General features: G+C 31.6%; 1 protein-coding gene across 1 annotated transcript in view; it reads right to left on the reverse strand.

The window, feature by feature from the left end:
- Positions 1-26,398, reverse strand: part of LOC149423935 (cholecystokinin receptor type A-like) — a 264,990-nt gene that overhangs the window by 26,948 nt on the left and 211,644 nt on the right. The window contains exons 6-7 of the mRNA XM_089631931.1: positions 21,521-21,703; positions 16,269-16,340 (exon numbers count right to left, since the gene is read on the reverse strand). Of these exons, the coding sequence (XP_089488057.1) occupies positions 16,269-16,340; positions 21,521-21,703 (255 nt within the window). The remainder of the gene's footprint in view (positions 1-16,268; positions 16,341-21,520; positions 21,704-26,398) is intronic.

A 26,398-nucleotide genomic window follows, 5' to 3' on the forward strand; every position in this document is an offset into this window, starting at 1 on the left:
ATCCATGCTTCGTCGTTGAATTATTTAACCTCTAATTTTCAAACTAACCTAAGAGAGAAAATAGAGATGATGAAATGAAAATAGAGAGAGAGGAATACTAGAAGTTTCACTTCTGTCTTGCGTAGGCTTGACACACCCACTTTTTTTTTATCTATTACCATGCTCTTACTTTTGTAATATTGAGTTTAATTTTTTTTATCTTTAACCACATAGATATTTGACCCAGGTCGTACTGTATTTTGAGCATAACTTTTTCAAAATTATTTCCTGTTAAATACAAAAGTATATCTTCTGCAAAAACTTTGTTTAAACAGTATTTTAAGCACTGCACTATATCGTCAATATATAATATAAATAGTAATGGCCCCAATACAGATCCTTGTGGGACTCCTAGGTTCACTGGTTAATCCTCCGATATGGCGTCTCCAAACTTTTTTGTTTTCAATATTTTAGGTAGTCCTTAAACCATTCTAGTTCTTTGACAACTGTTCCCATATATTGTAATTTGGATATTAATATGTTCGTCTCTGTTGTTTCAAAAGCACGTCGAAAATAAAGAAACACTGCTATTGCACACTGCTTTTGGTCCACGCTTATTTTCCATTCATTAATGATTTCACTTAACAATGAGAAATGTAAGGAGATTTCAAACCTCCAGTCGGATTATTCAAGTATGTAGTATTTTCTTATAGTTGGAATTAGGTACGAAACTTATTCGTATTATTTATTCAATTTAAAAGTACAAATTATAAATTTAGCGTCGTAGGAAACGCATTCAAATTACATTACAAAAACATTGGTTTGGCCTATTTTTGTAAATTCAGTACTTACCTACCAAATTTTCTCCATACCAATGTTTCATGCTTTGTGTAAGAGCCCCCCGAATGTTTCGATCCTGCCCATCAGCAGTACAAAACTGACGACCTACGGATAGTCAGCTAGTCGTTATACTTGGCTTTATATATTAAAAAGCATGACATAAACAATAGAATTTAAAAAGAAAATTAAACCATTTTTTTTTATAATCAACACCTCTGCCATTGGTCACTCCAAGTGGTTCACTATGTTTGGTGATTTAGCAAGCATGCCTGGGTTAATGGGATGACGTTTGTTCTAGTAAATTTATATATTTAATAATGCAAACAAGATGAGGTTTTTGTTTTTCAATATATGCATCGAATTAAATTAAAAGATTCATTTTGAAACACTGGACGTCACACCATTTAGTCAAATTATCCATCAGTACTTGAGAAGACCGCTCCAAATATCCCTCGAGACGCGGATCTAATAACCAGACAAGGATATCCGTAAATTTACTTCGGTTGTATGTCGTATTAATTATGCTTCACGGACTCTTGAGAAATATGATTCAATATATCGAATAATAAAAATGAAACTGTCATGAACATAAATTGGGGATTTATCCTGAAAATATTGATAAGAATAGAAATAAGAAAGAAAATTCTGTTCATCAAAAAAGACAACTATATTTATTTTACCAGGCACCTCAATTAAAAAATAATGAATCGTGATTTTTCCACGTATGCTGGCCTTGACAGCTTCTTCTGTCTGTAATAAAATATATGTAATAAAAACACATTTTTTCGTGCACATAAATCTTAATTTAATGTTCAAACCATCTAAATCCCATATAATTTTTCGTGCTTTATCGACCTTTAAAATCTTAATTAAATCGGTCATGCACGTGATCTTGTGTATTATATAAATGTATTCACACGGCAAGCTTGATTTTGGAATTAAAATATTTATGTTTACCTATTGCTACGAGGTTATTTTTACGGTTACATTTTAGGTTACGTAATTCAAATTAACACTTACTTTTTAATTTCTTCTTCCTCCGATCTCTTTTCTTGATCCGATACAAACAATGTCCATATACAGGGTGTTTGGGGGTAAAATACACTAAATTTGATGGGAAATTATATACTCATTGTTAAAATAAAATAGCTTACCTCGGCACAGGATATCCCTAGTGAGACAAAAGTAGTAAAATTTGTGAAAACTCTACTTCTATAGATGTACAATTAATAATATATATATAAAATTGATAATTTTTGTAAATCTCTAGTTTTTCCAGTAGACCTAGTTCAGTGAAACTACGTACGTAGTCTCAGTAACCTTTTTTCCCTATTAATTAATCTAAAAGTAGTTAAGACTGTATTTTTTCCAGGAAACAGAATATCATGTTGTTAGATTACAATCGTATAAACGTCGTATTTCCCACGCAAAGTCCAGAGTTTCGATTGTCGACGAAATCTTTCCACTCCAGTGACGAGTGGTTCGACCCACTCGTTGTTTGAGTTGAATTACTTTTGACATTTGATGTATGTAAGTATGTACCTTCGACGAGATACAAGAATAAGAATGTCGAAAAATTGTATACGACTTCCGACGGTGATTGTGAGCGGCCTAGATTGGAGAATCGATACCCTAGTTCAGATTCCCTACAGTGGATACACAGGAGATGGTTAAGTGGTTAGCAAACACGATATTCTAATTATTGCTGAAACCACGACATGTGCTGATAAGCGGCTTATCAGATAATGAAAAGCATACCTACCTAAAAGTGATTAGCGAAGGAAAACCGTAGGAAACTATTCCGACTTTCAAAAACATTCAAGAAAAAACTTCTAAGTTCTTGTTACTTTTTTAACGGAAATATTTATATATATTTATTGTAAAGTTGTTTAAAAACATAGTTTGAATTGATATTTATTCAGCAACAACTTTATGAAGGTTATACCCATCATTGTAATAGATCATTGAAGAAGAAGATTACACTAATCAAAAACACGAAACGTGTAACAGAAAAAAACGTAGAAAATAAATAAAAAAACACTTTAACACGCAACCTAGTTGTGACCGTTATCTTCTGATTTTCGGTGTAGTGTTCTGTTTCATGTTTCATTCAGATTTTTTAGTATTATCTTCTTCTTCAATAATAATAATTATTATTTTTACTGCATCCCTTTATGGTGCAATGTTAGGGTGGGTTGAAACAAGTTGGCGTATGTAATGTGAATAATATTTATCTACTCCGGATTTTGATTTTATTAAATCATATATATTTTCACTTATAATCACATATTAATCTAAGATATATAGATGTCGATACGTTACTGAGACAACGTGCGCGGTTTAAACCTGAACCACCTAGATCTAGATGTTTTTTGAATGGACATTCTTCACCGGGCCGTTCATATAGCTATTTCGTTCGTGCACACGTATTATTTGAATGGCTTCTTTTTCATAAGCAGTGCAATTTTTTTTTTTGATAAGTATGAATCAAACAGTCTTATATTTTTATATCATATAATGGTTTTTTATGACAAAATTAAATTTTACATGTTTTTAAATCAGTTACTTTTTCTGAAATATTATTAACTTGTAATTTCCCATGTTCTAACAAAAATAACCTAGATTTGCAATAGAGTTTATGCCAGAAGTCAGTGGGATAATGGAACCCCTTTATTAGGAAGAAGATGTTTCTATAATAGGAAAAAGAACTCCTGGGGTATTCTGAGATTTGGACATAAAGTTACTTTTAATGATCTGACGGATTCATCTATTAAGAAATGTTCTCAATTGACATTAATTATATTATTCAACATATTAGCCGTTCTTTAACGTATCCCGATTTTTTTTCTTCTTTGCAAGAACACCACTTTCTGTGAAACAAAAAAAAACTGTATTATAAATGTTATTTTTACTTCATGTTTCACATGAAAATTTTTTTTTAGTTTCGTTTCATATAAAAATAATTAAGGTGAAATTCAAAAACTTAAATACAAAATCAACAAAAAATGGCGGTCAATGACTTTTTGGAAGTGTATAATTACTTTTTAAATGACAATTCAAAGCGTGGTGTTAAATCCTACATTAATTCAAGTGATTTTTGGCATATTATGTCTAGTTTGAAAAAACGTTTTGACCGATCGCTTGTCATAATTGTGCTTAATTTATTGAACCTTAAAATAATTATATATCACAGTATTACAAAAGGAGATAGAAAGTCTTTTATTAGTCCGTCTCAGTTTGTGCGGTAAAATAATCGATGTACCGTATACTAAATGGCACAAGAATAGCCAAGAGTTTAATGAAGTAACTGGGGAAAGGTCAGCTAATAGGGGAATTGCCTATTACCAGTAGGAACTTGACTAATCAGATCTGGTTACAAAACAGAGTTTAAACTATTTGAAACAACCAGATTTAAATCGTGAGGACATTTCCCAGCATCCAATTAAAATATTTTCCTCAACGGGTTGATTTTTAATCACATAATTATGCTTGCATTCACATAAAAAACAGTTCCAAATAATATTTAAATAATATTTACCCAATTTGTGTAACAAATTTCAAAATATGCTGATGCAATCCATGTAAACCTTATTTGCAACATCTCGTTAAATGACATTTTATTCACAAGCACGTATTATCTAAAAATAGGAATATTTATAAAAATATAAAAAAGTGTTTGAATTTCTGCAATCTTGTTAAGGGTTTAACCTAATTAATTTCAATCACGATCACGATGTATATTTGATATAAAACAGAAAAACGAGAAGAAAGGATGACTTATTTCCATGATTGTATCGGATTTGGATAATAACATTTCTAAGATATTTCGATCGAAAGCAAAAACTACGTCATTTCATAACTGACATGTGTCTAATTGGAACCATGGCATTGAATAAATATCGAAATGCCTACTTACAGCTCAAACATTTTTTTGACACTGACACAAAAAGTTGATATTGTTTTACTACAGACTTTCTTTTAAATCTTAAGAATATCGCAATTTAAATGAAATACTACTAAAACCAACTAATATTTTGTGTTTAATTCGTACAAATTCACCAAAAATATTATTGGCAATTGTTTCGATATCTGTAGGAATATTTCCGGCCGCGAGTTTCATGTGAACGAAATAATAGAAAGGGGAACATAATGGAACTCTGAAAGGAAGCCACCAGAATTTTGAAAGCCCTGCCTTGTATTTGGTGTCCTCACTGTTTCTTCTCTCTGACACCACAAAAACTCCACGGCGCATTGCACGTTACCCGGAATTGAACTGTGATCGTTTGCATGGTAGAAAAAGCACTTTGTTGGTATTATGTCTCCTGGTGACAAAGATGATAGGACGGGTATGGAGATAGGTAGGGAGTAAACTATATCTTAAAGATAACAAATTGTTATTAACAATCAGTTATATGCCCGAACAGTAATAAACTTTTCTTGGTATTTTACGAAATTCAATTTTGGACATATGGAACATATTGGAACATATTGGACATATGGGTCATATAAAACTTTTTGGTCGCCCACGGGCTAATGTAATATTATTTGGATTTTACTGAATTATTCAAAGTCCATATGTTGGTAGTACCTCACCACTATATTAAGAAAGTAGGTACCGATTATAATTACGTAGGTCTTGGAATTTTCCTTTATCCGGCGTATCCATAATGTAACAATCACCATGTGAAATATAATTGAAATTTCGAATAGTAATTTTAGAAACTAATAAAATATAATTGGACAACTTAATAGCTAAATTCTGTGTTTTAATCAACGTTCCGATTCTGGCACAACTGACCGCGGGGTCGGATTTGTAGCGTTTCTCTCAACATGTTTACGCGCTTTTAACTTATAATCTATAAAATTTAGAATAAACATACTAATATTATACTATAACGCTAAACAAGACGTTGGCTATAGAAGAAGGAAGTGCAGCACGGCATAGTAACCAAAAAACAAATCACGATGAAAAAATGCCTTATATACGAATAAATGAAATATTGTTTTGAATGATCATGACTTGCAATATTTCGCTATTTTAAAATAGGCCGAATGAAATGACATTTATGAATAATAAGTTGGGTGGAGTTTGAAGCATTGTACTGACATCAAAGCCAATACAAGTGTTGAATTTCCCACATTAGTATTTAAGCGCCGATAAACCGACAATATTAGCAAAACCCTAGACCATTAGCTATTTGACTTTCCAAATGATAATTGTTGGAATAACAATGAAATGGTTTGGTTTTGATAAATTTATAAAGTAAACTACGTATTGAAATTGCTCGCATCTCATTTACACGCGAATAATCTATTTCATCTTTTTTTATAAGCATTAAAAAAACAATGGGTAGTTTTATTTTACTTATTCAATCTGGATGAGAAACAGACGCTTTGTACCAGGAGAAAAGCGTCTAAATCGGTCTTCATTAGACTAGCATATTTATTGGATGTACCTATAAGGTGGGAGTGATCAAGTTGTCAACTAATCAGGTGGCAGTTTTCTGCAAAGATGGAAAATACAGAAGCTGGTCGCTGGATACGATATATTTTTATTAAGTATTATATAAGTATCAAAACGGTACTTACTTAAGGTGAAATAATGTGGCTGGCTGTTTACGAATTGTATTTTCAGAAAAAAATGTGTGAAAAAAGATATTATCAATTATGTAGCTTTATAAAGTTGGGAGGGGAAAAGATAAGCGAGAAAATTAATTTTTCTTAAATGTTGTACACATTTTTGTCTGAAGGAATTTACACCATTTGGATAAGATTGTAGATTGTATTTTAGTTTTTGGCATAATCATTTAATTAAACTGAAAACCAACTAGCAAAGTTCGCTATGGCTAAAAGTAATGTGCTTTTGTATCTTGTTCTTTAAAAGATGTCACCTTTCTCACAAAGAAGATAATAAAGTAACTCAACTATGAACACACTGTTTTATAGTCTCGTAAGCACGTGGCGATAAATAATCGTGTACATAGATATGCGATTAATTTCTTATATGTATATTTCCATCAGGAAAGGTTAAATAGTACTTACCTGAGCAAGTAATTATTAACTAAAGAAAATTATATATTTTATAGGATTTTTATTATTTATTATACAGGAATATTATTATATTTATTACTATACATTATATCGGAAGATAATTTCTTTAATTGTGGACTCTACATCTAAATATCTGTTTATTTATTATTATGAAGTAAGTTAGATAATTTTACTACATTATCATCTACTAAGTTAAAATTTGCAATATTGGTTTCCCTACGATTATAAATAACGTCTAAGTTATTTGAATCTACTGTAATATCATTGAATTTTTCGAATGGAATATTATGTAAACTATCTACATTCAATGCATCTGATATAACATTATTACTTGTTCTAAATTATTCGCCATTTGCAATTTATCTGCTACTTCCTTTTTAAGCTGATCTAATATTACTACAGGAATTAAACTATTTTTGAAAATTGCTCGCTTTTGGTCTGCTAATCTTTGTTCGTTTACTTGGGCAATAGAATTTTTTTTTTTTTTTTATAGTGAATACCTCACAAGAGTCCCAACTGCTCCCGTCTGGAGCCAGTGAGACTATGGCATCCCCAATTGGGGGATGTTGTGAGGCTGAAGGTAAGTGGGAAAGGGAAAGAGGAAGGTGGGGAAGTACCTGGCTATTCAGATCTAGTCACTAAACACGGCTAAAGCCATTTGGAGCAACGTTTCAATTCTGAATGGTGGTCTTACACCAGGGCGATACTGGTAGTATCTTCCACTCTGAATTATAATATGTATCTTCCACTCTGAATTATAATTAATGTAAAAAAATAAACATATCAATTTCTAGTTAAGTTACATAACAGATATGAACCAACAATGAACATATTGACATCGTCCATTTCATACTCTCCCTATGAATACCTGCTTTTGTTTTTTTGAGATCTTAGACTATCCATGTTCATCTGTACAGGTGACATAATAATCCCCTGTTCATCTACGTTGGTTACAAATGACGAATTAAAAAATTATTATATTTTAAAATTACCTAAAAACTATTATTTTCTGTGTCTTTTTCCGATTTATGTTTCGATTAGATTTTCTAATTTTATCTTCTTCTTTAACCATACATTATACGCATCGATATCAAATTTAAAATTCCGAATTAACAATATTATGTTGAATGAAAATTTTCTAAAAGTCCAAATAAATATTCAATTTTTATTTGAAATTAATTTTGTAGGATATACCCATCGATGTTATATATCGTTAAAGAAGAAGATAATTCTAACAAATCTAATCGAAACATAAAACGGAATAAGACAGAGAAAATATAAGTTTTTAAATAATTTCAAAATATAATAATTTATAAATTCATCATTTGCAACCAAAGTAGATGAACAGGGGATGCGAAGATAGGAGTGTAAGGAGAATATATGACGCAAACGTGAATGGTTGCAGAAGTCGGGGACGCCCGAGGAAAACATAGCGCGATCAAGTTTATCAGATATTCGAGTTAAGCCATGTCAAGAGTTAGAATACTAGAAGAATATGTATGAGACGATGTGTTAATGTGAATAAGGTAAGAAGTGTGGGCCAAGACCGAGTTGTTTGGCGATCCGTTCTCTCTGCCTACTTCTGAAACAGCGTGATGGTTAGTTAGGATGTTAACATCCGTGTAAACATCCTTCTCTACATTCTAATCTAAGGATGATTACATCTCTACATCTGTGGTAGTGGTACTTACCTCCCTTGTGTAGACGGGCGGCGGTGGAAACCGTTTATGGCTTGCATAGAGTCATCCCAGTATTGTATTCTCGGAGATTAAGTATAATACATTGGCTTTTATCATGTTAAAAAAGTCTACATATTCCTGCAAACCTCAAACAATTATAATATAAAGATACTACAGCGGTCCTTATCTCAATATTTGAACTCTAGAGCTATTGCAGCGCTTCCACAAGATTTTCCGAACGCCTCAAGTGCCTTCCTGAATACAAATGGTAACCGCAGAAGCCTGTTAATCAACGAAGTTTTAATATATATGCATATTAGAGTTTTGATTTTTTTTCACAAGAGTTGAATCAAAAGGCTTTTGGGGCGTATTCGACTTCTATTAGTTGCTCTCCTCTTGTATTAAAAGTTCTGTTATAGTTTTATCACGATCTGAATATTGGTTCAGAGTTCGTTTATGAAGAGACAAACCACAATGCTCTCAGCAGTACAGTCAAGGGATAGTGATTAAAACCAATGAATTCGAACCATAGGGCATTTGATTCCCATGCAGGTGAAAATAATGTATTACGCTTTAAAATGACTGTTGAATCAAAAACATTCCCTCTCGAAAAAAAAAATTATACATCCAAACATAATTAAAGACTAATTTATCGATTTAAAATACATACGGCACAACATGTGGCATCAGCATAGGTATAAAGTTACAAGTACAAAGTATAAAGTATGAAAAATATAAAAATACAAGATAAAAAAATATATACAAATAAAATTGTTAGAAAATCAATAATTTCTTAAGGAAGGGATAATATAAATTTAACACTATCAGATTAACAAGGCAGTTAAAATACCTGGATCAAAAACAAGAAATACAAAAGCCTTCACAAACATTGTAATATCAACCGACTATACTTTGCATATATATGAATTAAGATTTTGCACCCACCCAAATTAACACCCACCACTAAAACCGTCAGAAGTTATTATTTTAAAGTCGACTTTTCGCTTAGGAAAAGTAAAATTTCCCCAGAAAGTTCCCACTATTCTGATTAATTATAATATGACTTTCGGTTGAGACGTTTCAATTGTTTTCCTTCGAAATATACCAGTTTTTTCGTTCTTTTTTTATTATTTTTCTCACATCCCGAAAAATGTTAAGAAATTTAAAAAAAAATGTAAAATGAAATAAAAAGTGATCTTGCATTAAAAAATAAAGAATGTGAAAATATTTCGCATTTTGCTTACTTAAACTACTTCTGAGTTATTCGTACCTACCGTTTTTTAAAAAGTATTGAAGATCAACATACTGGCAAAGTTATGGCGGTTTGCTTTTAATACAATAATTTATAATATGACAAACACCCAAAAAAACTAATAAGTATCATTATTCATTCAAATTGGTATCCAAACCCATAGAGAGTTTCAATTTGGTTATTGTTTAAGTTTCACCAAGTTTCTTGAAAGCAGATGTCCTTCAATTAATATTTCATCCAAAAGTGGCTACAATTCGTGCAAACTTCGCAGATTGCTCATTTCTCTTCGACGAGAAGCACATCGATTTAAATGGAAATGCAAATAAGCAGACAAGTCTTATGTAACTATATTAAATTTCTCAAAATATCCATCATTTGAGATATGCATCCAAAACGTTTACCTGACTGTGTGCAATGTCCGACACTAACTGTATTAAACTCCATCCCTTTGAAGAAAATCATAAAACATCTATAACATTTCTCGGAGAGCGGTATTTTAATGTTCTTTCACGCTATTTCACAGAATTTTGCAGACAGCATTTACTGAGTATTTTCTGAAATCAGTCGAATCCAATAGATAAATCTATTTTTTTTGTATTTATTTTGCAAAACTTAGGCTTACTAGCTAGTATTATTTTTTTTATATTTGTAGTTCTGGCTGTATATTTTAGACTGTAAAAAAACGGAAATTTCCATAAAGCCACTAACAGAAAGTTGTTAAATATTTTTAATGTAATCTTGCACATAACTTCTAACTGTCTAGAGTAATTGGGACGTGGTATCGACTATGGGATGTGAAAATTGGAAGGAGATGGGGAGGAAAAAGTTCTGGAGTGTTTAAGTCAAGATTGAATTTTATAACTCGTCCAAATATTATAATTAAATATATTCCTTTTTATTCAGAAAGGAAAAAATGGAGTACAATGACAGGTCGCAATCTAGCAATTGATTATCATTTGTGTCTGGTTGCAGATTTATTACGGCCTATTTTATTATTTATTAAATCTCTATACATATATCTGCTCAGTATCCATTCAAGTCGTTTTCGAGACCGGAAATGTAAAAGCCTAAATTTTTTCGTTGTCATGAGATTATCTAAACAATTGAGCAGACTTATATATTTCTCAGTCAGTAAAAAGCTCTCTAGGTAATTAAATTTGATTAAATTGTGTTGTTTCATAAATTACTTATTTCAAATTTAAAATAGTATATTTGCTGCACGTTCCAGAGTGGACGATTCTTTCAGTATCGAACTGGTGTTAGACCACCATTCGAAATTGAAACATTGCTTGAAATGGCTTTGGCTGTGTTTTGGACACCAGATGTTAATATCCAGGTATTTCGATTTATTTTTATTATTTTCTTTTTTAATTTAATAGCATCAGACATTATTTTTTCTAGTTTTCATTTTTATGCTTTTTCAATTAATAATTAATAATTAAGTATGTTGACAAACAACACAAGTAGTTTAGCGGGTTTAAATGTGAATAAATTTAAAAAAAAAAGTAAAAGTAAAAAAAAAAAAAAAAAAAAAAAAAAAAAAAAAAAAAAAAAAAAAAAAAAAAAAAAAATTATGTTATTCATTTTTACAGATTTTAGTTTGGTTTCCTAACTTCCAATCTATTCAAAAAAAGGTGACCGGATAAATCATCAAAATGATAATTCATCACATCTTTAAAAAGTTATATAAAGTCATGGAAAGTGATGAAAAAAAACTTTATTAACTGGGTTAAGTAGGTTAGGTTAGGTTAAAAAAAATCCTCGTTTTTAATGACTTTATATCACTTTTTAGAAGTGTGTTGAATAGTCACTGTGTTGGGTTGGCATGGAACCTCAGAAAAGATACCGCATATTCCCAAACGTTTTAACTTTTCCATTAAGATGCAACGAGTTACAGAATCATAGGCTTTACAGAAATCTGGCATAAAACCATGTTGATACGATTTTTTATATGTTGTTTAATTTTGTGCATGATTTCACTCAATACAATCGTTTCCAAAAGTTTGGGTAGTTTTAACATAATACATTTGGGTCTATAATTTTCTATTTGACTTTTACTTGCTTTTTTTAAATTTTGAATAAAATTGAAAATTATAGTAATTGAAAGAGCTAGAACATTAAGATAATTTTTAAGTAGTGTTGAGGGAACAATATCTGGCCCTGAATTTGATCTTGCTGTTTAATAAAGTTTACAACATTATTTACTTCTACATGGATGACATGCAAGTTGAGTAATCTATCTATCAGTAAAATGAGGTTTTTTCAATATAATTTTTACTTTATCTTCAGCGTATACACACTTAAAGAAATTTGCAAAGAGATTTTAAATATTTTGTTGTTCCCGCTTTGTTCCCGTAAACCATTTCCAAGAAAGTTGGAGTATTTTTTTTCAGAAAGGAGTTTTCAACAATTCTGGTGGATTTCTTACAACATTCTTTCGATTTCCTGGTACAATCATTTCGCAAATTGGAGAAAACGATATAATCATCTAACGTTTTATTTATTTTAAAACGTTTATGGGCAACTTTTTTATCATAAGTTATACTAATTAGTTCATTATCGAACCATTTAGGGAAATTAGAATTGATTTTTTTTGTAAGGGTACGAAACTATCAATTGCTTGATAAATTGTGTTGTAAAAGTATTTGATGACCTCATTTAAATTCTAGATTTTAAAAGTGAGAGCATAAGCCCAATTTTTATGAAGTCAAACATATCTTATCTTTGGATAATCTGCTTTGTCAAAATTGCGCTGAACAATTGTGGGGTCAATAACATATTATTATTATTAACAGAAGCACTGGCGTAAATGATTATTAGGGGGGGCGGTGGTAATTATATCTGTGGTAAATTATGTCCGTCCAATATTACACAGTTTAGAATAACCCTGAAAATAGGTTGAATATATTAATAAAAAAATAAAAATTCTTGTGTATTACAGACTGCGTGTCCATTTACAATACACATGTAACATTAACTACATATAGATGATACGAAACAATGAAAGAAAAAAAAAGAAATAAAAAGTTATAAATAGTGATTTTTGGCATTGTCATGCCTCTTAAATTCTTCAAGGCTACTATTAAAAATATCGATAGTCTTGGAGGCGTTGTTTAACAGCGCCATACCTCGTGTCATGCTATGCCGAGCCAGTGCGTCCGTTCTGCCACGTATGATATATAGCAGATCATGGTGCCGTCCCTGGCTGTAGTTGTTCTGTACGAATAACTTATAGCATTCCAGAAGGTATGGGCTATCTATTAAATTATTAAGAATTTTGTACGCCGTTACTGCAAGGGCCCCACTCCTCCTCGAGTGGAGACTTTGGTAGCGCGTTTCGGCAAGCAAATCTTCGTGATGCATGAATCGCGGGTACTCTTCGTGCATTCTCAAATACGTGTATGTCAAAAACTTTTTTTGTATCTGTTCTAATTTTTCAATGTATTGCACAAGTATTTATATACTCTTAACTCGCTCTACCCCCGATAATACAAGACAATCTGCGCCCCTTTGCACAACTTTTGCAGCTGCTGTATTTCACTCCACTTCGACAACAAGATCAAAATTGCATATTTTAATATAAATTTACATGTGTGCTCAACAGAGGCAGATTGAATTGAGACACCCTACGAATTGAAGGATCAATGCACTGATCGTCTACGTTTGTGACCATCTCCATATAATAATGTTTAAATTTGAGAGATAGCTTCATTTGTATACTCGCAGAAAGCAAACACTCTTCTGTGTGACATTAAGTTCAAAATAAAAATTATAAAGTGCTGCTGATAACATATCAATATTCATGATTTTATTAAATTCTGACCAGGTTTCGCTTGTACCTAAAAATTATTGGGATTGTTTAGTACCTACTATTACTTCAGTAAACAACAGACTCGGAACAGCCGCAGCGGTCATGGGCTCTGGCGGAATAAAAAAGTACTATCAAAGACGGCTATCATCTAAGCAGGATTTACCGGACACGTAACACACAAATGATTTCTGGACAAATATATAAGTTGCATTTAAGGATACACTGTGATTTTTTCAAACCTATAAAATTTCAAATAACAGAACAAAATTGGTTTTCAATATTTTTTGGAGAATACTTTGCGTTTTTTTTCTCGAGGGAATTTCATATAATTAACGTTTGGGCTTTACGAATGTATAGATACTATCTTCAAAAATAACATACATTTTTTAGGGATTTTAAAACTAATACAAATCGCTAGAATGTGGGAATGTAGGGGCTTTGTGACCTACGGCTAGAGGTTAATTTCAAAGCTTTCTTTTAAGAAATGAGAAACGAATAAATCCGCAAAAGGCGCAGTGGATAGAGGATACTGATCTGTCTGCCAAGCATCTTCAGCAGCAAATTGTACAAATTTTCACGTAAATCTTAAAATTTTTGAAATTATAAAATTTCCATGGATAATCCATGAATATCCATTAACTTCATACTGTGTTAAATTACTCAATTTTATTCCCACCGTTTTGAAGTAAAGTATTTAATGTATCCACTTTAATCTGCCTTTGTTTTAAGCGTGAAACCGCACTATTATAAACTTTTTACATGTTTCAGAGCTTTTGTTTTGTTAATTAATCCGTTTTTGAAGATACAAATAATTATTTGATCGGTGTCATCATTCACTTGTAGTATCATGAAATTCACATTATAACTATTGAAAACACCATTTTATGTGACTCAAACTCCTCGCTTAGAAACATCGCCATTACAGCTAAAACAATTCATGTGCTTGCCGTTGCTAGAAATACCATGTGTATGTTGATTATGATTGGGGTAAGTTGTGAAGATAGTGGGAAGAGGAAGGATATGTGGAAGAGGAAGGTGGGAAAGTACCTGGCTATTCAGGTGTGGTCACCAATTTTCAAGCCATTGCAAGTGACGTTTCAGTTCTGAATGGTGGTCTTACACCAGGGCGATACTAAGATACTAAGATACTCCACTACACTCAAATATAATATTTTTAATTAAATATTTTGTGTCAAAGCTAATGAATTCCGGTGTGATTTAATTAGGTAAGCATCGCTGTGCGAAGAAAAACTAGGATTAAATCAACCAGCAGAAGATGGTACGGAATAATTGATGTAGTAATCATAAGTGGATATTGTGAATTTTTAATTGACGTGACATATTATTTTATAAATACCCACTAATATATAAAACCATCACTGAAAACTAATTGTCACTGGTATTTTTAATATCAACTGAGAAGTTTCTTTGAGGTCAGCTTTATGAACGTTGACGATAAATTATTTTATTTATAAGATATTACATATGTTGTTATACTTAGATGCGGAGGTTGTGGACATAAATTTGGTGATTCAATGATAAATACAAAATTTTTTAAGCTCTTATTTAGTGTTCCCACTTAATTTAAAAATCACCACTAGAGCTTGTTTGGCCGTATTTTTGCCAATTTGAAAAACCCTTGAGCTTACGCTAGCCAAAATGTAGTCAATTTGAAGAGATGTTTTAAAAAGTTTAATTTACCTATTTTCTACTATGTATTGTATATCACTGCATTTTTAATAGAATAATCTGCTGATTTAAAGATATTTATAAAGTTCAAAATTTAAAATAAGATCTAAAAGTGAAGTTAAAAGGTCCAACTAACCTGTCAAAAAAATTTCTTTTTCTTTGTCGTACATAATTATCGTTAAATGGGAGGTATAATGTATTGAAATGTATATTTTTTATTAATTAATTGAATTAGAGTGATTCATATCAAAGATAATTAATAATATTTTATTATTATAGAATAATTTTTCGTCTAATTAATTACGATTGAAAAATGATACTGTCAAGTGAAAAACGAACAAGCGATTTTTGAGGTCTTCGTAAGTAAATTCCTTTTTTTTTAAATTAAAATAATAAATAATGCGTAATGTTATAATCAATATATATTTTTAACCCTTGTAATGTATTAAAAGTTCAATTGAACTTTAAATACATGTTTGCAAAATTTCTTGTAATAATTACCATTTTTGCTAACGACAAACTCGAGATAAATTTCTAAATATTGGTAAATTCATTGGTTTTTAGTGACAGTTAACAATTTTACATGTTTATCATCGATATCTAGATGTATGAATTTTAAAAAAGTGCCGTCGAATTCAAAACCAAATATCCGAAAATCTTCAGCGCTCTTATCGTAAATACATGTATGCCCGAGTGGCTTGACCTCATTTGATATTTCCAGTCTGATCCATAAGCGTACAAGACGACTTAAAAGGAGCAGCAAAATTGTCATTCACTTTATTTTAATGACACTTCAAGCGACATTTCTGAGTTGCATCATCTTGTCGAGCTCCTTTTCAATTTTTTTAAGCTCCTCATTTAATGCACCCTCACTGATAGGGTGATCAAAACATAACAAAACGCAATTACATAATATATCACTTGAAATTGAATTAACGAATATAACGATGTGCAAAAAAATACTCACCGTATTTAAAACGTGCAATGGCGCCCAGCAGATGAAAAATTCTGCGATGATGACGAACAGCATTCTGATGACCTATAAAAATAGAAAGCATATTAAATTAAAATAAATTTAAAAAACTTTGCAAGAACGTCTTGTATATTTTTTGTACTCGTAAGGGATTCAAGGATCTTTAGAAAATCAATCAGTTCCTTACAACGTTTGTAGGTTACACATTTTTAATTTTTTTCGATAAGTTTATAATTTTGTTTATTTATTTTTCGGAATAACTTTATTGAGTAAATCCTCAAATTGTAATATTTAATTATTGAAGACAATATTAGCGATTTTTAAACGAAAATCTGGAACAGAAAAATCAGAAAAGCAAACGGTCACATCTAGGACTCGAACCCAGGACCCTTGTCTTTCCGGGACAGTGCTCTACCAACTGAGCTAATGGGACCCTATCCCCCACTTTTAACTGTTTCATACTTCGAATAAGAACTACCAACGTTGTCTTCATTTTATCCTTCATTTTTTCCTGGGTTCGAGTCCTAGATGTGACCGTATCCTTTTCTGATTTTTTTGTTTCAGATTTTCGTTTAGAAATCGCTAATATTGTCTTCAATAATTAAATTTTATAATTTTGTATTTAAAAACTAATGTTTTCATCTCCATCAAACAACAATTTTCGTCGCAATCTCCGTGACATATTATAATACAGCTATGATGAAACAAACCGTTAAATAGTAAATAAATAAAAAATTCTATTACTAAAAATAACGATTAAAATTAAAATTAAAACTCATTGATAGTAATAATTAGTCAACTTTATATGACACCATTTGGTGATTAAATCACCTCAATGATTCTTAGTTTTACAACGTTTAGTGAATAGTCACGTATGTTTGTATAGAAAGTTTAGCATCAGATAGTTAGAAATATTAGACTTCATGGAAAATGTTATTTCTTATTATATGAATGTTGTGTTATCAAATGAAATAATGGGTAATTGGTAGAAGATAATTATTATGTTTGTTCAAATATTTCCTTTCAATTGAATGCTCATACTCCACTTTATGAATCTATCCACGAAGGCCATCAAAACAATCATTTCTTGACACAAATAAAGTATCAAAATCGAGGAAGATTTTCAGTATCGTGCTCGCAATCTGAATGAGGCTTCAATCAACCGAACGTCGCGTCGTGACCAACTAACTATCATGCCACAAAACTCTTTCTTATCGCACACACCTTACTTTGCACACTAAACTGGGGTGAAAATTTTCGATGTTTTGAGTATAGTTTAATGTTTAGGAAACATATTTAAAAAAATCATAAGTTGGATCTTCATTGCGCATAGGACTCAAAATTGAAAAAAACACAAAATTTTACATTTAAAAAAATAAAACTATACAGGCAAAGATTTATGATTTCTAATATTTTAAGTAGTTTATTTTTGCTGCGCGATACAAAGAAGCTTTTAATATTAATTTAATAATTTATATTTCCTAATTAGTTCTATAAATCAGGGTATTACCAAATTGAAATTGTGGCAAAAGTAAACAATACAAATAGGTTGGGGAGACCTGTACAAAACCGTATACCGGGGTAAAACCGTATTTCTCTATAAAAGCTTTATTTCTTTAAATATTTCCTCCACGACTTCCGCCCATGTTAAGCCCCCAAATCAACGCAAGTCAGCAGAAACTTGTTAAAACAAGCCTGCCCGCTGGCGAGATAATACGCTTATTAAGTTTTTCGGTGATCTGATCTAATTTTACGGTTATTGAAATAATTAATAGTGAAGTTTATATCATTCGCAGGTGAGTGACATATTACATACTATAATTATGTATATTTTAAATTTGATTAAGTAAAACATTTGGGTGATTTTCGTTAAAGTTTAACATTTGTGAAAGAATGTGTGAATAGAAATTTCTCGGGCACAACCGTACGGGGTAAAACCGGCCAGTATACGATTTTGACCAGGAGTATTTTCGTTGAAGCATTTTTTTATGTGTTTACAGACGTTATCATCATGCCTCGTAATTACCAAAGAAAAACTACAAGTCAAGACTAGAATACGCAAAAAATTAGAGTGTCGTCCCAGGAACTATGGGTTACCTAAAAGCATCAGAAATCTACGGAGTGCCGAAATCACTCGTTGATCACGTTCTTACCATGGAACGTCGCCTATTTGGGATAACTTACAAAGATCTTCGAAGCTTAGCATTCGAGTTGGCGGAATCCAACAAAATAGTGCATAATTTCAACAAAACTGAGAAACTGTATATGGTATACGGTTTTACCCACCCCCCGGGGCAAAACCGGAAAAATTGGAGGTTTTGTTTTTTTTTTAAAATACATTTACGAATAAGATTTTTGTAAATTTTTCTATTATGTTTTTTTCCTTATTAAATTTATTAATAAAAATAATTACGATCAACCTTATCTTATTTTTAATTACTGAACTACAGAGCTTCTGCCTTAGCTATACGGTTTTGGACAGGTCTCCCCTACCTATCGTAGTTTTACATAATCGGCCACTGAAAATTATTAAAAATTTTCAAATTCTTATTTGCATTTTTTTTAGTACGAAAAAACATCACAACGAACAAACAACGACAAGAACGATTAGGACGTTTAACGATGGTTGTCAAATTCTTGTTATCTTTGATAAGCTTTTAAGCTCTGGAATTTAGATTAATTTATTAATTGATTTATTACAGGTTTTTCCTTCTGGAGTTTTTAGTAGAAAGCGTTTTTTTTCGGTTTGACACCTTGTTTCCACTATAACCGGTGGTGTTTCGAAACATCGAATAATCTCTTTAGAAAAATATAAGTAACTGTCTGATATAGCTATTTTCCATATTTTAATTTTAGTAAGTAAATTCTAAAATGAGTTATGAATCTTAATTTCAGCCGAGATGTAAAACAAGCAAAATAATAAAAGAGAAACAGGGAAACGCTTCGGGGAATTATTTCCATTGTCTTAAGCCGTAGAAAAGCTTTCTCTTTGGCACTTCAATTCGAGATTTCAATTCCAGAGAATCCTGCTTCCTGCTTGAAGCCAGAAGCCTGAGACCTGAGGCCTGAAACGATATCATACACTTCTTTCAAGCAAAAGAAAATATTAGATTTTTCACTAACAAAATCTTAGAAAGACTTTATGACGACTTTGTCAGCAAAATTTTGATTTTGACCTAAAGAAAAACTTCGCAAACATCTCTTTGAGAGCGCTTTACTGCAAATAGATAGATGGCTTTACGCTAAGTAAAATAGGTCAGTCACTTTGGTGAGTAATGAGATTATGAGTTTGAGCCAAATTTCAACATCATCGGTCGATGTGATTGGTAAAGGCGCACGTCGGAGGAAAATTTCAAAAGCACTTAGCCACATAAATGTTTATCTTGGGACACTTTGGTTGTCGCTTTTAGGACTCAACCAGAACATATTGCTTGAGACATTCTGTTTATAGAAAATACCGCTTTGGGAAATACTAAACCAAAATCCTGACTGAGTGACCGTAAACATGTAAAATTACAATATTTAATAATTGTATAGATTGTGATATAAATTCGGCTTTTTATCCTTCTGGAATGTTTTTAGCCATGAATTCTAATAGAGGATATAGGGAGGGTGAAGTAATACTAAAATGTTGTCAAAGTGGTTATTTTACTAAATTTGAACGGAATTAAGACTAAAAAATGATAAATACACTTGTATGACTCCTAACAAGTGTAATCGTGGGAGATCTATGTACTTTTTATGCTCCGAAAGTAAAGACTTCTGCCTCTCAGGATGCGCCAATCAACATAGTGACTTAATTACTTGTAAATGCGGCATCGAACAATACTGTCTTTCTCTTGCATGTTCATTTGACATTGTTGTCATTGTTTTAATTCTTAAATAAATGTATATGTATAACCTTTTCCTTTCCTTCCCTATACAGTATATACAGGGTGTATCGGCACGTACCCGACAAACTTTAACCAGCTATTCCTTAGCATATTTGGAGTAAAAAATCTTATGTGCACTTTGCTGTCCGGTAAGGTTTTTCTTTTAATAAAAAATGTATTATTCATATTTTCACCACATGCCACCACTGTTTTATCCTTTGTCAAAGTTTGAAAACCCATCTGGCGATATTTTATTCGAATTCCGTTGAATAATGTACGTGTGTACCTATATTGGCGCGCTTTTACAATCACAACGAAATGGCACGCACCATTCGTCTCATTTTTAACTATTATTATTTAGTGTGTGCGAAAGAGCGAAGACGCTTTTCGACATACTTGCTTATAACAGCTGTTGAACACGAAAAACAATGCCAATGATAGTGATGTAGTGTGGAAATTTTTAAATTTTTTGTTTTTAATTGAAAAAAAATGCTACCGGACAGCAAAATGCCGATAACATTTTTTACTCCAAATGTGCTAAGGAATAGCTGGTTAAAGTTTGTCGGGTACATGCCGATACACCCTGTATGTATCACCCTTTTCCTTCCAAGAAATTTTTCTCCTTCCTTTCCCTAAAAAGACGTTCCACTCAGCATCTCTTAGGATGACATTGGCCTTGAGGGAATTGTTTTCCTCAGGGTCTCTTGTGTGGAGCTAATGTAAAAAATCTTCTGTGTAATTTATAAATGAATAACCAATGACATTACAAACACATTGTAATGTCATTGTGTATTTTTGTTGTCAAGCTTTTGTTAACCTCCTTTTAGTTTTAAGTTTTGTTTTTAATATATTCAATAATATTATGTAATTTATAAAAAAAATATTTATTTGCAAACAAGTTCTGCCCTGTAATTATTACTACGCGTGACAGCTGTTTCGTCTTCTCGTTGTGCGTAACTGTTTTCTGGACACTACGAAAAATAAATAAAAGATGGAGAGATGGGATACATTTCAAGATACAACTTTAAACATAAAAAGATGCCCAACAGCCACCTCATACAAAGTTGGGAAAATCAACTCTATCTAGAAGCTGTGCAAGGTTAGGTTAGGTTAGGTTAGGTTAGGTTAGGTTAACAATGTTAGCCTGCAATACTGCCACCATTAACACAAAGACAACTGGAAATTTTCACATTCTGACATACCATATTTTCATGTTTATCAATCAATTATAGTAAAAAACTGCACCAAAATGTTGCCATTGTAATTCTTGTGACGGCAGAATAGCACAAGTGGTACAGCACAGATACACCTGGAGGTGATTTGTCGTAGCGATGGGTCCCCGAAAATATTTAAGTAAAAAAAAAAGTAACTCACATTTTTCTTCGCCTCGATGCTCTTGTCCATGTAGTTGGATCGAATGGCGTGCCTCGTGAAGGTATAGGTGGTCTCCACCGGGGACTCCAGGGCTACTGGGGCCCCTAGCGCGTCCCTGGAGGGGCGCAGCGGCCCTGTGGCCAGGCCCGTGGAATGCCCCTTACCGGTGGAGGGAATGCTGACCTACGGACCAAGGGCGTCGAACAATAATTATTCATCTATTTCAGATTATTTAATCAAAATTATTTGGGGCGTATTACTGAAATATTATATAAATACTGGAGAGATTCAAGGTCAGAAACCATCTTGTCTTTATCATTTTGGACAAATATTTACATAAAAGATCTCCATAAAATAAAAATAAAATTTGTCTAAAAAATTAACGTTACCGACGTATATACGTGTATATTTTTCAATGATGAAAAAACAAAAAAAAAATTGTTTCGTTTTTTTCGAAATCGTATACCAAATTAAATCTGCAGAAATTAATTGATAATTTGAAAACTAAAAATTGGCAACCTGTTATCAATTGTGAAGTGGTTGAAACAAGCCTAAAGAACTTTGAAAATATTTTATCTACGCGTATAGAAAAATATAAAACTGAAATTCCAAATCGTAATCTGACAAAAACTAAATACTTGAAACCGTGGATCACTCAGGGTCCATTAAATTCAATAAGAGAAAAAAGTAAGCTTTACAAAAAAAAAATCTCAAATGATATACAATTAGATTGAAATTGACACGAATAATCAAAATCAGTAAATGACCAATTTACCTCATTCAAAATAGAGCCAAAATATTTTTAAAAAATTGTAAAATCTCAAATAAATGAATTTGTTGAAAACCTTTTTTTGCAAAACTGAGTTATGAATGCCAACATGTTCATTAGCGATTAGCCTATTGCGCAATAATGAAGCTCAAAAAAACATCCATTTTCAGCATTTTTTGAGTGCCAATATCCACTCACGGAACAATGTTTTTGTTTTTATTTGCTTAAACTCCCGGATATTGAACATTCAAACACTCAACGTTATGAATATAATATATTTTTTAAAGTTCATAGATTTGAGGTCGTTGAGGTCATGAATGTTCAATCTCCACTTTCAACCAATCAGGAGTCGGCTAGTTAAAATGAGCGGCTATGTTAATTTTTAGTTGTTTTCTAACAACAAAATTGTTCCACTAAAAATACGTTTAATTGCGAAAATATACTGTTGTTGAACTGAAAAATGACTTCACCGACTCCAGAATCAATAAACCTTAGACAAGTATCTCAAATGGAAAGGTAAGTCTTAAAATTATGTCATTTATAGGCTTTTCACCATATTTTACATGTACTTCTTGAATTTGCTAGGAAATATACAGAATGCTTCATTTATTCAATTTTTTATTTACACCCTTAGAGCTTTCACCTAAAATGAGTCTTAATAAATTATATTAGTTCATTAAAACTTATTTTTATTCAAGAAATACAACAAAAGAGCCAGGACATGGAAATGTGCAAGAAGTCGACTGTCCTCAAAGTCTGATTGAAAGACATCTACGACACATATTTAATCCGTTACCACTGCTGTGATTGCTGATGAAAACGAAGTAAAAATCTTTCAATTTTGAACTCATTCAATTAAATTATGGGATGTGTGGGATTGCACTAACCTCCCCACATCCTGGAATAAAGAATTTATTATTATTATTATTATTATTAAAAGTTTCCAATTTTTTTTTGTTTTTTAGTCACATAAAAAACAATAAATAAATTCATATGTAGGAACTAAAGTAAAACCATTTAGGCACACGACTACCAATATTAAATGTATTGTTATACTAGCGCAGACCCATAACCCAAATTGGGGGATATTATAATTTTAAGATTTTAAGAGCTTAGAGTATTTAAAAAAATAATATTTTGTTCACGATGGTCAACACAAATAATAAGCTCACGGCAAATAAGATCTTTTTTTTCTGAAATAAGTAAACATTAAAAATTAAATTTGTCAAATGAAGGTAACGAAACACTAAAAAAACAAACCAACACACATGTTAAATAAAGAATTATAAATTAATTTATTCGATTTAATACCAATCAATTCCAATTTTCAACTGAAAATTGAACATGAATAATTTTATTTATCAACCGATTTTTTTCGATGGAATATTGCATACAGTCTCAACTGCTCCCAACCATCTGGAGCCAGTGAGACTATGGAATCCCCAATCGGGGTATATTCGTATATTGTGAGGCTGAAGGTAGTGTGGAGAGGAAGAAAATGGAGAGGAGAAAGAAAGGAAGGAGGAGGAAGGAGAAAAGAGAAGTTAAGTGAGTACCTATTCAGATCTGGTCACGAAACACGGCTAAAGCCATTTCAATTCTGATGGTGATCTTTACACCATATCTTCCACTTTAGAACATGCCGCAAATAAACTATATGTTATTTTAAATGAATAATTTGTGAAAAAACATAAATGAATCAAATAAAGTTTACTTACGCTCGCCGGGCTTTGAACCTGCGACGTCCGGTTCTTCATCTCTAGTCAAGAGTACCCCTAGAAAATGGAGGCCGTAATGCGTACGATGTAAAAATATTTTACATCACGCATTCACCGACAACCGATAGTATTATATTAGCCGTAGGTATCTTTGTACTTGTGCGTTGTTTTCAAACTTACATAATATTTGGATGATTTATATAGATCAGTTTTTGTGAAAAATCACCTCAAGGAAGCTGTTTGTATATTTTAAAGTAATACTTTAAGTCAACTACTAGCTAAGATAAAAGTAAAGTGTTTGAAATCTGAAAATCACCTTGTATATACAATTTACCACTAATTGGCTAATTGAACAAAAAATACCTCAAACTTATGGGAGCCGAATTTTTCAATCTTCAGACGATATGTTCAATATCCAAAATAATCGTTCATCATTTTCAAGCTATGTTCAACGTCCACCTTTAAAATCATAATATGGGCATATTATAGCTTCAATCTTCGAAATATTATCTTTAAACGTTTTCTGTTACACATATGTATAAAAAGAAATGACCAAAATCGAGAATTTTTTTGATATTGCCTGTAAAAACTAAAAAAAACGTCTCTTGTAAAATTTGCTTGGTGGTCTATTGAACATAGAAGCACTAAAGAAGCAAGGAGCAAAAAATGTGTTGGTATTTTCATAGATCTGAAAAAGGCATTTGAGAGTATATTCCACACAAAACTAAACAAAAATAATGATATAATCTGAACATTAAAAAGAATGTAGCAAATTGGATAAAAAGCAACTTAAAAATCACCATCAATATTTCAAAATAAACAATGTATTTAGCAATCAAGAAACATCTGATTATGGAATCCCACAAGGTACGGCACTGGGTCCAATATTATTCATTTTATATGTAAATGGGATATTTTCTCGATCACTTCATGGTAGTATAACCTCTTTTGCTGACGATAAAGTAATCATTTAAATTAATAATACTTGGGAATTAGTTAAACCAAAAGCAACAGAAGGCATAAATACTCTTAAATACTGGTTTGACATAAACCTACTATCTATAAATTGCGAAAAAACTTATGTTAAACGATTTGCAATAAAATCAAATGACGTTCCACACAATTTTAAAGAACCTAATCATAATAACCTTACAATGAACTGTTCCACATTGAAAATTTCAAATATAATTAAATATTAAGGAATAATTATAGATAAAAACATAAAGTTGAAAGAACAAATCAACCCTGCCGTCAATTAAAAAGGTGAATTAATTTGTTTATTTTTGAAAATACTTAACTTTCTCTCATTGGGAAATCTTATCATCGGTCTACCACTTTATTTCAGTGCACGGTGTGATTTGAACCCGTGATTCTCCTTCGGATTGCTAGCCCAGAGCCTTGCCTCTTGACCACGCAATTAGGAAATATGTGTTTTCTAATTTGTTATCATTAATACTTTTGTAAAATTACTGTTATTTATATAACATAGTTTTTATAATGTTAGCTCATTGATAGTGATGTATTGCTAACTTTTTTTATTTGTTCAAATACTAATAGGAACTCTTGTAATCTTAAAAACTTTCCTCCTTTCAAATATCTAATGTTAAACACAATTGTTGGACGATTAGGACCCGAATGAAGGGGCCAATTATTAATTGAAAGTTATGTCTGTTCACCAATATCAGAGAATCAATTTAGTAGTTTATTGGTGTACTGGTGAGTTACTATCAGCTATTATCTGATGAAAAGCTGGCTATTAATATCTGGCTATACCCAGAGCGTCAAAATTATCTCCATTTATCTAACGGAGAGCCAATCAAAAAATAAAAGGAATGAAATGGTAATAATTAGTGATATTTGGAACAGTATTATATCAAGTTGTAAACAACGCTTTCTTGATAATTAAAAAAACGCAGACCCTCGAAGAAGAAAAACACATTTTTCGAACATATTATATCATCTATCGCTTGTCTATTAAGGCATATAGTATAAATATTTCTCTTAACACGTCAGTTTCAATTTCGAAAATGATAATTAAAATAATTACATTAAAATATAACATTATAGGCAGATAAGAAAGGAACGCATAGATGTTTATGGGATGAAGAGCAAACGAGCAAAGCTAGGAGTGTAAGAAGAATATATGACACAAATGCGAATGGTAGCAGAAGTTGGGGACGCCCGAGGAAGACATGGCACGATGAAGTGAATCAGATACTTGAGTCAGGCCATGTCAAGATTCAGAAAAATAGAAGAGTATGTATGAGACGATGTATGAATGTGAATAAGGCAAGGAACGTGTGTTAAGATCGAGTTGTTTGGTGGTCCGTTCTCTCTGCCTATCTCTGTGGGATGGTTAGTTAATTACTTAGGCAGGTTCTGAATTCTTGA

This window comes from Hesperophylax consimilis, chromosome 5 (assembly GCF_061612785.1).
Source record: "Hesperophylax consimilis isolate HC1 chromosome 5, BYU_Hcon_1.0, whole genome shotgun sequence".
In the NCBI taxonomy this organism is placed as follows: Eukaryota; Metazoa; Arthropoda; class Insecta; order Trichoptera; family Limnephilidae; genus Hesperophylax; species Hesperophylax consimilis.